At 32.2% G+C, this 15,591-nt stretch overlaps 2 protein-coding genes across 2 annotated transcripts; one reads left to right on the top strand and one right to left on the bottom strand.

Annotated features, from left to right (window-relative positions):
* Window positions 1-447: 447 nt before the first annotated feature.
* On the bottom strand, window positions 448-6,845 carry LOC141711576 (uncharacterized). The gene is made up of 2 exons (XM_074514119.1): window positions 6,103-6,845; window positions 448-853 (listed from the first exon to the last, which is right to left on the bottom strand). The coding sequence occupies exon 1, from the start codon at window positions 6,709-6,711 to the stop codon at window positions 6,112-6,114; it is 600 nt and encodes a 199-aa protein (XP_074370220.1). The 5' UTR covers window positions 6,712-6,845; the 3' UTR covers window positions 448-853; window positions 6,103-6,111.
* Window positions 6,846-12,112: 5,267 nt separating this feature from the next.
* On the top strand, window positions 12,113-13,158 carry LOC141711575 (fasciclin-like arabinogalactan protein 9). The gene has a single exon (XM_074514118.1). The coding sequence runs from the start codon at window positions 12,127-12,129 to the stop codon at window positions 12,901-12,903; it is 777 nt and encodes a 258-aa protein (XP_074370219.1). The 5' UTR covers window positions 12,113-12,126; the 3' UTR covers window positions 12,904-13,158.
* The last annotated feature ends 2,433 nt before the right edge of the window (window positions 13,159-15,591 follow it).

The following is a 15,591-nucleotide window of genomic DNA, read 5'->3' as shown; positions in this document are numbered from 1 at the left end:
AACTAGTATAAGCAAAATTAATTGAATATTTCTCTGTAAGATCAGGAACAGATGCACTTTTTTATTAACTTTCTTTTTACCAACCTTTTCTTTATTTCTTCTTTTTTTCATAACTGAAATGTTGGTGAAATCCTTGTTCTTCTATTTGTTGGTCCAGATTTTCATCACACCTGCACCACATACTTATCAGATTCTTCTTTTGACACTCACTCGTCGTAGATACTTGAAATGTAATTGATATCCTAATTTCTTTTCTTATTTACAATGGGAGCGGCTCTCACTGTTAGCTCCGTCGGCAATCAACGGAGAGCCGCTATCTTGTCGAATAAAAATGGCAGTCACAGTCAGCCACCCAATTGCATTGGACCGTTAACAGAACTACACGATCATGTCTCGCACAAAGCGCAAACAATTTGAAGCGAGAGGTAAATTGAAGGCAGCATGCAGTAAAGCAAAACCTGTTTGTAATATTTGTGGGAAATACATGAAGAAAAAGAAAAGCATACAAATTCGGCAATACAGGAAGAAAAAGAAAAGCATACAATTCCTCAACATACAGTTGATTTCTTATTATCTGTCTATTACAATTACCAACAAACCCATCCATTCAGCAATTTAAGGGTCCTCTACAATGTATTCTTCTATAACACCGCTTTAAGTATTTTTCAACTGGGGTTATTGAAGGAGAGCAACCCAACTAACATACTCCCGCTTCCGCAAAATTTAAAAGCTAGTACGAAGTTTCTCAACCAAAATTCAGGTATTAATGTTGCAGCAGCTCAAAGTGAGAGTCAATTTCACAAAACCAAGTCCTTAAACCTCGTCCCAGAAAGGGGCTCAACTTCGAAGGAATCTGCAACAAGTTGAACAATCCTTAATACTAATTTTGTTATTAAAATAACCGGAAAAAAACAAACATTGCTAATCTGTAAAAGCTGCCAACTAGTTATGTACAGACAACAAATATATATTAAAGTATAAACACTCGTACCAAGTTCCAATAAAACTTAAAGATGAGTAATTTTGTTTTGGAGAATCTAAAAGAAATAGGGGTCATGCTCATGTTTTGCTACCCATCGTGACTTTGGGTACGATTCAGCGCAAGTGGAAACAACCTTTGTAAGAAGAAATAGGCAAGGTTGATGTGGAATTTATATTATATCAATATATTTACTGTACTTCTTTTTTTGAAAGGAGGTATACTAAATATTGTCCAAAAACCTGAACTCCGTCTATTTACTCCTCTCATCAAGAGCCTGCCTCAATTCTATAAATATTCAGATGCTCATCACTACGATATCAAACAAGAGAAAAGTTTCAAATATTTAACATGACTTTTTCAGCAGGAAAGGAATAGGAGTGCAATACACTAAGGAAAAACTAAATATATCAACTCAAAATATATCTCTGAGATACACTTTTATTTGGAGAAAACGTAAAAACCTGCCATTGTATAATTCAACTCTGATAAAGCACTAAGAACAGCAACACATTTAAAATATTATAAATTTAATCTACAGACAAAGTCGATTACAAAGTGTTAAAAGGAAATCAGATACATCCTTCGCAACTTACGAGCATGAGTTACTAGTTATAGAAAGAGCTACTTTAAAAATTCAATTTCATACAGAAGAAGTCATATAAACACATGCCACTGGCCGGCTGTGCCATATTAAGAAAGTTTTAGTTAATTGCAGGCCTAAATTAGCCTATTTGTGTACCAATATGCTCTAACTTCTGTTGAAATGAATGGCTTGGAGATGCATGCTGGAAAAGGTCACCGGAGTAATGTCCATAACACAGAGTATGATAGTATATAAAATCCAATAATCAAAATAGTTGATAATAAGACACATTGTAGTGATCTGAACTACATCTCAATTGAAAGTAGAATAGGTAATAGTAAAAAAACATATAGAACTAGACAACAATTATAGAGAGTAGAGAACAATATAATTTATGATGGGGGTGGGGCTGATTTTGAGACAATTATGGTTTATGGGAAGAATTCTCTCGCAAGAGATATCCAAAAACAACTCAATAACAATAATCATTGCTAAATTACAATGACAAAAGTCCTATATATAATAATCGACTTTCCTAACTGAGCTAAAACTTTAAAATTTATATTAATAACAATAATAATAATAACTAAACCTATTATGTAATATTTAAAGCCTATTATACTGATCTCAAATACTTTCTTTGAATTTTGTACCCTGCTGTCTTGTATCAATAAAAAATAAAAAATCACCGAGGATAAAGGATATGTGACAAAATGGTCAGACTTATCAGGTGAAAGATAAATATGGTGGAGATTGACTGATGCAGGACAGATTCTGGTAAAGACAAAAATATGATATAAAACAACGATAATATAACTTGGCCGGATTAACTGCAGAAAATTTCCTACCCCGAGGAAGATAGTTCAACCAGTAAAGGGAGAAGTTATGGATTGCAATCCAACCAAGAAGAGGAGATTCAGTTGAATATTAAAAAATATAGCAATAATCAAGTTTTATATGTTATGTGAGGATTATGTCATTATCTGCGGATAATTATATGCGGATAATAGAACACATAACCAAAAAATCTAATGAACCAAGTCTCAAAACAATGGGCTTATTATAAGAAGCTATATATTTAATAACTTAAATCCCCATATATGAAACATGTAAATACATTAATTGTTTTCCTAAATATGACTAGACTATTTACCAATTTACTAATAAATATAAAAGTTCCCTTCTATATTTTATCCCCATCATTGATTGTAGCAATTCAGTTGGTATTTAAAATGAAAGATGGGCGGGGGGACGTAGCAAGGCAAGTGGTTCGAATAAAAGAATTTGGAAATGGATCCTAAGACATTGATTTGCCTTTGTGAAATCAATTGATAATCTGTTAATGGGGGTTGAGGAGGAAACATTCTTTTTCTTTAATTTTTGAGAGTAGGGCTACTTTGTGAAGCAATAAGGGATGATATAAATATAAGGAAAAAAGGGGAAAGAGCGACACAGGCACAAAAAAAGACAAAGTGAAGTGTGACAATAGCATAACAACATCATATATGGTAGATATAGTGCTCTCTTCGTTTCTTTTTATATATTTATTACTTCTTTGTGTACACTTTAAAGCGTTCTGACTAATTTTTATTATTATTCACAAAAATAAAAATTTACAAATAATATTTCTAATTATTTAGTCAATGCACTTCGAATTGTGACAAAAATTCAAACATCATATAAAAGAAATGGAGTACTAAGAATCATACATATAATGCATTTTGACAAAACAAAAAACAAAATATATAGTAAGAATTAAGATTAAAGTCTCACCGCCTATTTTGTGTTCTAATTGTAGAAATACAAAACAAAACAAATAATCATATAAACCATTAGTCTATCACTATTCTATAAAACAAAAAAAAGAGGGAATATAGGCAACGCCGACAAAACATCTTGCAATCTACCTTCTAGAAATGGAAAAATACCTTGTATTCCCTTTTGACCATTTCCCCATTTATATATATGTTAATGTATAAATTGGTAGCAGTTTTCTAAATTTAAAATTAATTATTACAGAATTTAAAAATCAAAACAAGGCCAATCAAATGGAACAGAGATAAATAGATAAAAACATCTTATAAGCAGAATATGCATTAATAACCCAGATTAAAGCATTCTCCGGTGTAAGAAGTTTATTATCTAAAGTCATACTCCTCCGTGCCACAAGATTTGCCACTTTGACCTTTAGAAGTACCAACTACAATGCAATGATGAAGATGATACTCCTGGAACAGTAGTTATAGCAGTCAAACTCCAGGAGCAGTAGTTATAGTAGTCAATAAGAAATTAAGTAAAAGCTATTAAAAACGTAACAATAGTCAGAGTAAACCATTTAGCCAATCTAATCTGCCCAATAGTACTAAATATAATTAGCTACGCCTATGGATATTATTTATTAATGCTTAGTTCACCATGGTATCACCCTAAGAATCTTAGCTCAGTTTGGCTAAAATTCAATTTATAAAAGATACTCCTCTATCCTACATAAGAGTATACTTAATGTTACTTTGTTTTAAGAAAGGCTTTAGTAAATAGCGTTAAGGTACATGGATTCATAATAAACATAGAATCATTTTTAACAATATTTGCTATCTTTCAAATTCAATATATATATACACACACACACACACTTGATTTACAGCAAACAATTATGGACTCCCCTTAATAATTAACATCTTTTGGGATGATTCTTTGAAAATCAAACGGTATCTTACAAGAATCTCTGTGCCAATACGGACCAGTTAAATACATAAGTAAGCTGAAGAACTGAAACAGTTGCTTCTTATGTGAAATTTTTCATCAGCAATTATTGACGGAGAAGAGAAGGGATAGTAAAGAAGTGTTCGTACAGACAGAGGGACTGAAGATGTTGTAATTTTAAAAAAAAAATCATATCAAATAACCACGGAGACTATATCTCCATATATCTTGCATTATATGAACCTTAGTCATAAAAGGTCTCATGGTTTACTGGTCAAAACATTGGATTCCCAATCCAGTGATGCAAAACAGTTTAGAGTACAAACTGTAGAAATTTGGGTTTGGCGATTTATAGGCAGCAGAAGCCTAACAATTAGCAAACTTCATAATAAATGCAGATATAAATAAATATAACTTTTGGATCAGAAAAAGGAAACTTATCTTCCTTAAGTTTAATATCGATTAGGATATGTCGTGTAGTTTTTTAATATACAGAGACTACTTAATGTAATTGAGACAAATTATTGATTTTGAATTATTAAATTTGCGGAGACTTAAATTGCTAGAGATACTCTAGAAATTTATAAAACCCTAAGTCTGCCTTTCCCCGTCGTATTAGTATCACAAAATTAGGTTATGGAGCCTGAAATTTTATATGTCCTTCTGCTACCCAAAAACCCTACCAAACGGATAAACACGTTACCCTACCAAATAGATACTGTAGCCAGCAGTAAAGTCTTTCCAAACACAAAAGCTCTAAACCTATTGTTCCTACAATTCTACAAACAAGTCCAGAAAACCCAGAAAAAACCATAAAAATTAGGAACCCTAAAACATTTGATCGGAAGTTAAACTCCAAGACCACCACCAATTTCAGCCTTACAACCCATTGAAAAATATGCTCTTAATTATTGGAGAGCAAGTGAAATCCTAAATAAAAGGAAACTGATTCTACAAATTATCTAAATCCCTTGCTTATAACTATCACCGTATATTTATATTCCTAATAGATAATACAAATACACCTAAACTTAGATAATAATCTAAAATTAACTGACAAGTAATTCAATCATATCCTGCTCCTCACCACCAAATACAAGTTAAAAAATAGTAATTGACGCAAGGAATTACATCTTCCACATTTCTTACGCTCAGGTCACTCCTTCAAACTTTTTCTAAATTATGAGTATCCTATCATTTATCTGAAGTAAATGAGTGATGAATTTCACATAAACGCTAGGTGGTAAGATCCAAGTAGTCAAATGAAAGTGTCCAGCAGCAAACAAGATTATGCAATCAAAGATTTGTGGTAGCTGTTGACTCTAGCAAGTACATAAATGCGGAAAATTCAAAAGTTACTATGCCTAATAAGCATGCAAAAAGTAAATATGCATGCAAATACTACTCTAAAAATCACTTTAAAATAGCTACGTAAAAAGTCCAAATAAGGCATCTCCAAGGCTCCAAGAACTAACACCGCCATTATCAAAATCTAATGCTTCAAACCAATATAGATCCACATTCTGAAGTAAGCAGATTTACACGCCAAGTAGGCAAGTTACAAACAAAATTCAAATCCTTAACCCCCGTATAACTTGATCTACGAAATCCAATTCCAATAAAATTCGCATCCCACATTCCCAAACCCATTTACATTCCTACAAATCAATTAACTAGAACAAAAATTCATAAAATTAACGCATAAAAAAAACCTACAACCAACGCAAACCAAACATAAAACACATATACAACAATAAGTTATAACTAAACAAGTACTAATATAAACAACGGAAAGTACAACAATACGAGTAAAGTGGGATAAAACGGAACATACATTCGCCGATCATCCACTAGAATTAGGCCTGTTATAACCACCACTCGAACCGGGACGAAACACGAAATCAGGACCAGCACTTCCTCTCCTCATCCTATCATACCCTCCACCTCCACCACCACCACCACCACCAGATTTAGGCCTATTACTCCCTTGATCCCCGCCCAATTTACGATTAAACTCTTTCTTAACAAACTCAACAACCGGCTTCTCCTCCTTACAAATAAAACCCGGTCTAAGATGAGGCGGCACAAACTTATCCGATTTGGGCGCTACAAAGCACAAATCCCTAGGTAAACCGCCAGATCCACCTGTACTGCCAAGTGGACGGAGAGAAATCGAATCGGAGCTTAAATCAGAATCCAATCGGGTCGGATCCGGTGGCGGTGGTTGAGTTTGTTTCTGGGCCTGGGCTTGCGAAATGGGCTTTGGTGTAGGCCGGGTCAAAACGAGCATGTTGCCATGAATATGAGAGTTAGTTATTTTGGGTTTATTGATAGATGAAGATGCGTTTGAGTTGTTGTTGTTGTTTAAGGTTGTTTTGGAGTTGTTTCTCTTGTCGTAGATGTCGTTGAAATTGAGAGACGCATATTTATTAGTTCTTGCCATCCACCGCCGCTACGCCACCGTGATTACTCCGGGTGGTGATTCTCCGGTTAGATTGTAATATTTGTGAATGTTGAAGAAGACGGTGACTAGCGAGAGAAAATAGAGTAAAATATGAAGAAATGATATGATTGGTTTTTGGTAATTATTTATAGTAGTAGTGGAAATATTATATTTGGATTTCGTTTTTATTACGTTACGGCGCCTGTTATATTTTGAGGTCATATAATATTTATTAGCTGCCGCTGCTGTGTTTTCGATTTTTTTATCACTGAATAAAGGGAACTGGTTTAGTGGTTTTCTTTCCTTCCTTTTTCTTTTTCCGTATTTTAAAGGTACTTTGAAAAAAAAAGTGTAAAAATGATGGGTGTTGTTCCCAAATGCCATTATTCGAGAAAAAATAGTCCTTAATATTACTAGCTTAAAACATGTGCTTAATATTTATATTTTATATGATTTTATTGAAATTCTAATATAAATAAATAAATACGTTAATTGATAACAATATAGTTATAATTTGATTGTGTATAAATTTAAGTTAAATCAAATAATATAGTATAAAATAGTATATGGTTGATGAGATTTGAACCATTAACCTTATTTTTAAATAATAATTAAATGTTTGATGTTGGCGGGGTTCGAATCTGTGAACTTGGTTATTGTATTTATTTATAAATATTAATATAAATGTTTGTTGTTGGTCGTAGTAGAACCTATAAATTTATTTGTAATTTTATAAATAATAATATAAATGTTTGTTGTTGGTGGGATTCAAACCTATAAGCTTGACTAGTGTATTTTTTTTTAGTATTCGGATCTAACGATTATGATCATTTGGCTAAGAGATCTGACGGTCGTGATCGAAAAGGATAACAAAAAATAGGGTTAACCAAACTACAAATTATACCCTTGTTCGGTTATTATAGTTTAGTATAGATTTTGTGGAAAGATAACCCGAAATGTCAATTTAAAACGGATTCTCGACTGCCGTTTCTGTTATTTGTAAATAACGGTGTATCATTTTTATTTTTTTAAAATAAATATGTAACATTAATTAGAGGTTTTCAAAGACACAACGTAAGACCATGTTTTGTTTTCATGGTAAACGCAAAACGCATTTGTGTTTTGCATTTTTTTTACTTGCTCGATAATGTGACCCACCACTCCTGATTTATAAATTTTCAATACACTCACTCCCTCTCACAAGAGTTGGTCGTCCCACCTTACTCTAACTTCAAACTCTCATATTTTTTCACCACTTCTCTTCATCTATATCTATAATCGCTTTTTTCCAATCTCAATTCTTTCCCCTTTATTTTTTCTGATTTATTCTTCAATAAAATTGAGTTTCGTTCACAAAATTAGAAAATTTCATTTATATTTTTCACTTTAATTTTCAAATATACTAAGATAAGAGCTTGAATTTTATCATAAAATTTAATTTTTGGATTCAAAATCTCTGATTTAACAACATATTATAATTTGGTGTTATTTCGAAATTTGGTGTTATTTCGAGATCTTTGAATTTTTTGTTTTTTTAGTTTCGTTTTGTTTGAGTTGTTTGTGTGTTTGATTGTCTCGTTTTATGCGATGTGTCTCGATTTGTGTGATATATTAAAAATAAATGTTAAAGTATATTGGAAGATCAAAATATCTCGGATAAACAACACTTTCGGCATGTTTATAACTACTGTCCGGCAGGTAGATAGTCGGGGTCCGTTTAGAACGATGGTGAAAGTCGCATGTGCTCCACTCTCACAAAACATATTTGTTCATAATATGAGACTAACTAAGTCCTTTGAACATTCCACTGTCCATCAAAATTATTATGAAGGTCATTTGTGAAGTTACTGATTTCTCAGGAGAGATGTAGGATGGATTGATCAGAAAATTATTATCTTTATTTTTAATTTTCAAAATATCTGTATTTAGTTAGTTAAGCAATCTGAAAATAAAGCGGTTAATTATTTAACTCGTTTATTTATTTTTCAACATGGTTGCATGATCAGTTGTGAGTTTGTCCCGATTGAATCTCTTTCATTTTTAATGAAATTTGTTTTAAATTTGGCAAAAAAAATATGTTCGGTAATATTTCCAAGGTTAACATGTTATTTTAAGGGGTGTTTTGTTTTTATTTTATTTATATCTATAAATATTTTAATATGTTAAAAATGGTTAATAATTAAAGTTTGGTTTCCGGCCTAGATCGTAAATGGTAAACCTTAAATCGATGTATTTTTTTATTAATTTATGTTTTTAATATTTCTAAAACCTAAAAGGAGACCTAAAATATTAAAAATTGTTAAATTGGACATTTCTTATTCAATTTTTTAATAATGTGAAACCCAAAAATTAATTATTGAACCCTAAAAAATTAAGAATTGTTGAAATATGGCCCCGCTTGAATTTTTTTTAAAAATATAATTTAAAATTTTAATATTTTCGAAACTCAATAAAAATATATAAAAATATAAAATATTAATTAAAAAGAAATGAAAACGTATTTTACGTTATGTTTTATTATTGAAAACGTAATATAAAATATTGTTTAAGTTCTCAAAACATTACTTAAAGTTATGCCGTAAATTAAAAAGGAAAAAAATAATGTGGTGCAAACGTGACACGTGTGCCATTTTCTTTATATACAAAACGGGATTTAAAGTTTGGTTAAGGAGTTATATTTTGAGTTAATTTTTCATAAAGTGATATTAAAGGTCATTTTTTTAAAATAGTGATATTTACGGGTTTTTTCCAAAGGAATTACGATTTTAGTTTTATTTTTGCAATAAAAGCGTTAAATAATAGCCTGTGCTACATTTTTTTGATGAACAAGTAAAAAATTAGTTAGTATAATAGTAGAACTGAAAGAAGAGAAGTTTTTTTTACGTAATTTAAGGTGCATTGTCTGCATAATTTTGTTAATATTTTTTCTTTTATTTTTATGAATAAAAATTTAAGATTCAAATTTTTATTCACAAAAGAGGATTCGAAAAATAATCAAGAAACGTATATACATTTTTAAATACACGTAAAGTAAAAATGAACAAGAATTTAGCTACCGATGTAGTCCTAGAATTTTAGACATGAATTTTTTTTCTGAAAGTAATGGTTAAAACTAAAAGCAAGATAATTTTGATAACTTTGAAAGATGGGCCTCTTTAGTATCCGGTAATATCCACTATTCAAGATTTTGAATTATTAGTCAGCCCATTTGTATATACAGAGGAATTAAGACCTAGTCCAGCCCATCTTTTATTACTAGAAATTCTAACTTGGTTGTAGTTCTGGGCCAAAACATGGAGCAACTTTTGTAGGCCCAATCATTTGTCATTTTGAATTGATCATCTTACATTCTGATCAGTGCTTCCATTAATCCATTGTATGAGTAGGATTATGTAAATTCTTTAGACGCATCGTTTGGAAACTTACATTTTATTTCAAATTAGGGATTTCAAATGATATAATTTGAGTTGTCATTTCAAATTCTCGTGTTTATACTAATTTGAATGTCCTAGATTTCAAATAAAATCCAAATCCAAATTCCCAAACAGCTTATTTGATCAAATCCAGAATTTCAAATGAAATTCAGTTTCCCAAACGGGCCATTATAGTATTGATAAAATAAAATTGATATACAAGTTGCTCACGTGAATTTGGATTTACAATAAATATCAAGAATTGACCAAACTAAAAAATTCCCATATTTTATGAGAGTATAACACTAGTCATAATTTAAGACGGAGTGATTGCTAGTAGAAAAAATGTCAACATTGAACGTGGAGTGAATTAGCATCGACTCGCTGAGCTATTTTTTAGGGACTATGAACCTTGATGTAGGTGCTCTCCCCTGTTTATATACATTACACTTACATTTACATTGATCAAAATTCGACCTTTGCATTCATAAACACGTGTCCGGACCAGTTTAATCACAACCCGCTAACTTTTGATTTTACTGGGCGAAGGATAGGAATCTGCCATTTAATTCAGGGACTTGCTCACCTGCACAATCATTACCTACTGATCTTGCTGGGCTGGCTAACTAATCACATACTTGTATTGTTGTATTATTCAAGACACCATGGCTCATTTCACATGCTAGAGTGTAGTTCTGTTACTATACAACCATAACCGCATAAGCCAGTCTGTGCCAAGTTTATTTTGAGTTAGACTTATTATAAAGTCCTCTGTCCCAAAATGAACAAGATTATATATATTAATACAAAATAAAAAAATATCGGAATTTACTTATTGCTCATGAGGTCGTTGATTAGTGACAGAAGCTGAGGTTTTGTGCACAAATCACTTGTTGAAACTTGAATTCATATATCACCTTTCTAATTTGTACCATTTTTTTTTTCATCTGAACAATAAAGACAAAGACATTTACTTAATTATGCGTGTTTCTGCTCCGAAAATAATACTAGATAGTACAAAAACATTACAAAAAATTGTTATAAAATGATATGGCATGAGAGGTGTATAAACATGAAATAATTTAATTGGTGTTATTCATGTGAATGCAGGAATTTATTTGCATTTAGACAAAAAAATTTGATACATGCTATTTGCAATTATTTTGCCCTCGTTTATTTCGATATAACTCCAAATTCCAAAATTTCTATATTTATCACAAAACATGGATGTGACTTACCAAGGTTCACCATTGTCACCACAAGTTACATAGTTATTCAATATAAAAATATTAAAAACTTACCAAAATTAACAATATAATTTTGTAATTGCATTGTAATAAACCAAACATAAGTACTCTAATTACATTGAAACTTGTAGTTGTAACTTAGTTACGGGAAAATTTAATTTCCCTGTGTATTTACAAAATTGACGAAATAAACGAGGCCTTTGTCAACTAATTTTGTAGCATAGTATTTAGGAAAATACTATTTTCCTAAAATAAATGATATTTGATTCAACCACTTGTATCTACCAAAACATGTTTAACGGTAACTCATGTGCTGTTCAATCTAGATCTGAAATCAGCTTGATTATCATAATCAATTAATTATCTAATCATTCACTGGCTTATCTCTTATATCAACTATACAATTTGCAGGGTTACCTTACTGAAATATAATTTCTAGTTTCAAAATTTAATAAAGTTAATATATCTCTAAAAAGTTGATGTCTAATTTCGAACTACTATATTACGAGTAATTATACTTTGTCGGCATAAAAGTGTAGTTGAACATGATGATTAACAAACAAGTTGCTAACTAGTAAAATTACAAAGGCCCTGGCTTGAATATATAATACCACAGTTTCAAATACAAAAGTTTAACATATCTTTAGTTGATTCCAATAGCCAAGACGACCCAAAGACAGCTCATGCCAACACACATGACACATTCAATTCAACCCCACTTAATTCTTATCCCATAAAAACCCCATCTCTTGAACATGCATTTCCACCACCTCTCAACTACAATGGCATCTCACTCATTCTCTCTCTCTACTCTCACTCTTCTCATCTTTCTCACTCTCCAGTCCCTGTCCCACGCCGCAACTCCCTCCGCTCCAGCTCCAGGCCCTGCCGGTCCCATCAACATCACCGCGATTCTCGACGATGCAAGCCAGTTCACCACCTTCATTCGTTTCCTCACTGACAATGAAATCTCCAACCAGATCAACAACCAAGTGAACACCTCCACTGATGGCATGACTGTCTTTGCACCTACCGACAACGCTTTCGCTAACCTCCCAGCTGGAACTCTAAACAAACTCACTGACAGACAACAAATCCAGCTCATCCAGTACCATATCTTGCCGAAATACTATGACTTGACTAGCCTTTTAACTGTCAGTAACCCTGTCAGAACCCTGTTAAGTGGTCAAGATAATGGCGTTTACGGGCTTAACTTTACGGGCCAGTCTACACAAGTGAATGTCTCGACAGGGATTGTTGATACGCTGATTAACAATCCTCTGAGACAGAAAAAGCCATTGGCTGTTTATCAGGTTGATAAGGTTTTGTTGCCTGCTGAATTTTACGAGGCTAAGCCACCGTCTGCGTCTCCGCCAGCGAAATCGAAAGGGAAGGGGGAAGTGGAGGCTGCGCCAGCACCGAAACCGACTAAAGAGAATTCTGCTGATGACAATAGTGCATCAGGTCGGATGAATGTCGGATTTGGATTGGTTGGTTGTGTTTGGTTGTTTTGCATGGCAGCGCTTTCTTGAAATTGATTCGAAGATACCAACGCTACAAGAAAAAAAAGTTTTTTTTTAACGAATCAAACCAGAAAAACTTGGTAGGAATTGCTCTATCTTTTTCTACCAACCCATTATCTGGTAGGAATTACTTGCAACACTTCATTACCATGAATCATACATTCATTATGTCAATAATTAGTTTTGTATTGTAACTTTAATTTTTTTGGTTTCGAATTGTTTGGTTGTTTTTTCTAATAATGCGAATGCTGCAGTTCAATGTGTTGTTTTCTAGTAGCATTGGTAGAAATTTTTACTGGATGCCGAATTAATATGATCATCTAATCCATTCTGGTTAAATGGAGTAACAAATTTGTGGGAACCATAAATATACTAAAAGTATTTACCAATAAACAAATTGAATAGATAATCACAAATATGGGCCTGGCACGAGATCTCACATCCAGATGGGTCATCTGCCCAGCTAACGAGATTAATCAATGTACCGCCGCGCCGCCCTGACTAGGTGTTAAGTGAAGGAAATTCAATGGTGCTAAATTGACAGCAAGAGTCCTTTCACCATGGCTCCTCTCTTCTCGAGAATCCATACCAATAGATATTAGTTAAAAACCGATATCTATGAAAAATAAAAATCGATGTCTTTGTGGGTGATATTAAAGACCCCTCTATTTAACATCGATTTTAAACTTACGTGAAAAGAAGACATATAACATTGTTTTTAATCAATGTACCGCCGCGCCGCCCTGACTAGGCCATGTTAAGTGAAGGAAGTTCAATGGTGCTAAACTGACAGCAAGAGTCCTTTCGAAAGTAATATTTTTTTTTATCGTACATAACCCGCAGCCGCTACCCTTCGGGTGCGCACTGGGTAAACCCTACGGGCTCACGTAATAGATATTAGTTAAAAACCAATATCTATGAAAAATAAAAATCGATTTCTTTGTGGGTGATATTAAAGACCCCTCTATTTAACATCAGTTTTAAACTGACGTGAAAAGAAGACGTATAACATTGTTTTTAGGACGAAACCGATATCTATTTCTTGATGTTAAATTTTTAATGCACATATATCATTTACTTGTTGTTATAATATGATATTTTTATCAATTTAAACATATGTCAGATAAGCTATAATTTTTCTCATGCCCAGTAAACTGGTGTTAGTAATATATTTAACATCATTTTTAAAAAAAAACGACGTTAATAATAACTTTAACATCGGTTTTTGCTGAGGAACCGATTCATATAGTGTAAGAACTGATGTCGATAAGAATAAGTAACATCGTTCCGTATGAATAAAACGTTGTCTAAAGAACTCTTTAACATAAATTATGTATTCTTAAGCCTTTATCATCATGGTATTTAACATCGGTTTTTATTGATAAACTGATGTAAATGTACCACTAAAACTGATGTATTAAGCTTTGATAGACATCAGTTTTTTATTTTATGACAGATGTTATTGTGTTAAATTAATATCATTTTTCATTGTAATGATGTATGATTACCTATTTTATTAATGCATATTTTAAAATTATAGATGCCAAAAATTTGCCAAATCAATAAACTGCTAAAATCAATTACTGCATAACACCAATTGTCTATATATCCAACAACAATATCCAAACATCAGTACAACATTTTCATCTAATCCAAACATCAAGTTCTACACATATTCATCCATCTATTCTTATTGTGCACTAGCTACAATATCTGACAACATGCAATCAAAATATTGAAAAATATTCCAATTATGCCAAGATATTAAACCTCAAAAACTTCAGCTTCAGATGCATCTTCGCCACCTCATTGAAGCTTATGATTTGCCTGAGTTGCCATGTTTACTCCAAATTGGACTCATATTCTGAAGATTTTGTAGCGGTTGAAATTTGATAAGATAGAGTATCGATAACAACTATACTAACTCTTAGTATTTTAATTACTACAAGAACATAGAAAACTTTTTACTTCACATATAGGTGACACATTTTGTTATGCAATAACGATAGAAAAAAAAATTCTGAAGCAACTTGAGCTAGTAAAATTAAAAAAAACAGAGTAATTTTTATAAGCATAGGGGCGTTGAACTCTGAGTGTTATATTCTATTCTCGATGGGGAATGTCAGCATCTTGTATATAAAAAAATATCAAGAGACGTTGGAGTATTATGATAAAGAACTATGGAAAGTAAAAAATACGAACCTTCCGTTGCCAAGCTTCTAAACTATTTCAACCAGTATTTCTACTTCTGAAATAGAGAAAGGTCCCCTAATTCTGCGCTGGGAATGATCTTGTCGCTTAGCTTTTTGGTTCACCTGTATAAATGGTAAGCACGTTTATCCTAATTCTGCGTGTTTGCTGGAAATTGAACTCCAGTTTTGATGCAAGTGGAGCAATATAAGTTTGCATTTAAAATATCACAACCTGGCTAATATAAAATGAGTCTAAATGTTTAATATAAACTTGAAGGAAAGCAAAGTCCAAACTACAATGCTTCGAACTGTAATGATTGGTTGTTGCTACTCCAGAGCTCCTGCAGTCCTGCTCGCCACTGCTACTCCAGTGCTCCAATGATTTTGCAATGAAAAAAATAACATATGACTAATGACTAACTCTAGATTAAAAGTTTATAATCATAGGAAAATAAATAGAAAAATTAAGAATACTATAATGTATAAAACAAGCAATACATTCAAT

This window comes from Apium graveolens, chromosome 3 (assembly GCF_009905375.1).
Source record: "Apium graveolens cultivar Ventura chromosome 3, ASM990537v1, whole genome shotgun sequence".
Classification (NCBI taxonomy): domain Eukaryota; kingdom Viridiplantae; phylum Streptophyta; class Magnoliopsida; order Apiales; family Apiaceae; genus Apium; species Apium graveolens.
Note: the sequence above shows the minus strand (reverse complement) of the source record. Positions and strands in the feature narration are given on the sequence as shown.

What these genes read in the sequence shown, in the direction of transcription:
- LOC141711576 (XM_074514119.1), bottom strand. Translation starts at nt 6,711, where the DNA reads ATGGCAAGAACTAATAAATATGCGTCTCTCAATTTCAACGACATCTAC.
- LOC141711575 (XM_074514118.1), top strand. Translation starts at nt 12,127, where the DNA reads ATGCATTTCCACCACCTCTCAACTACAATGGCATCTCACTCATTCTCT.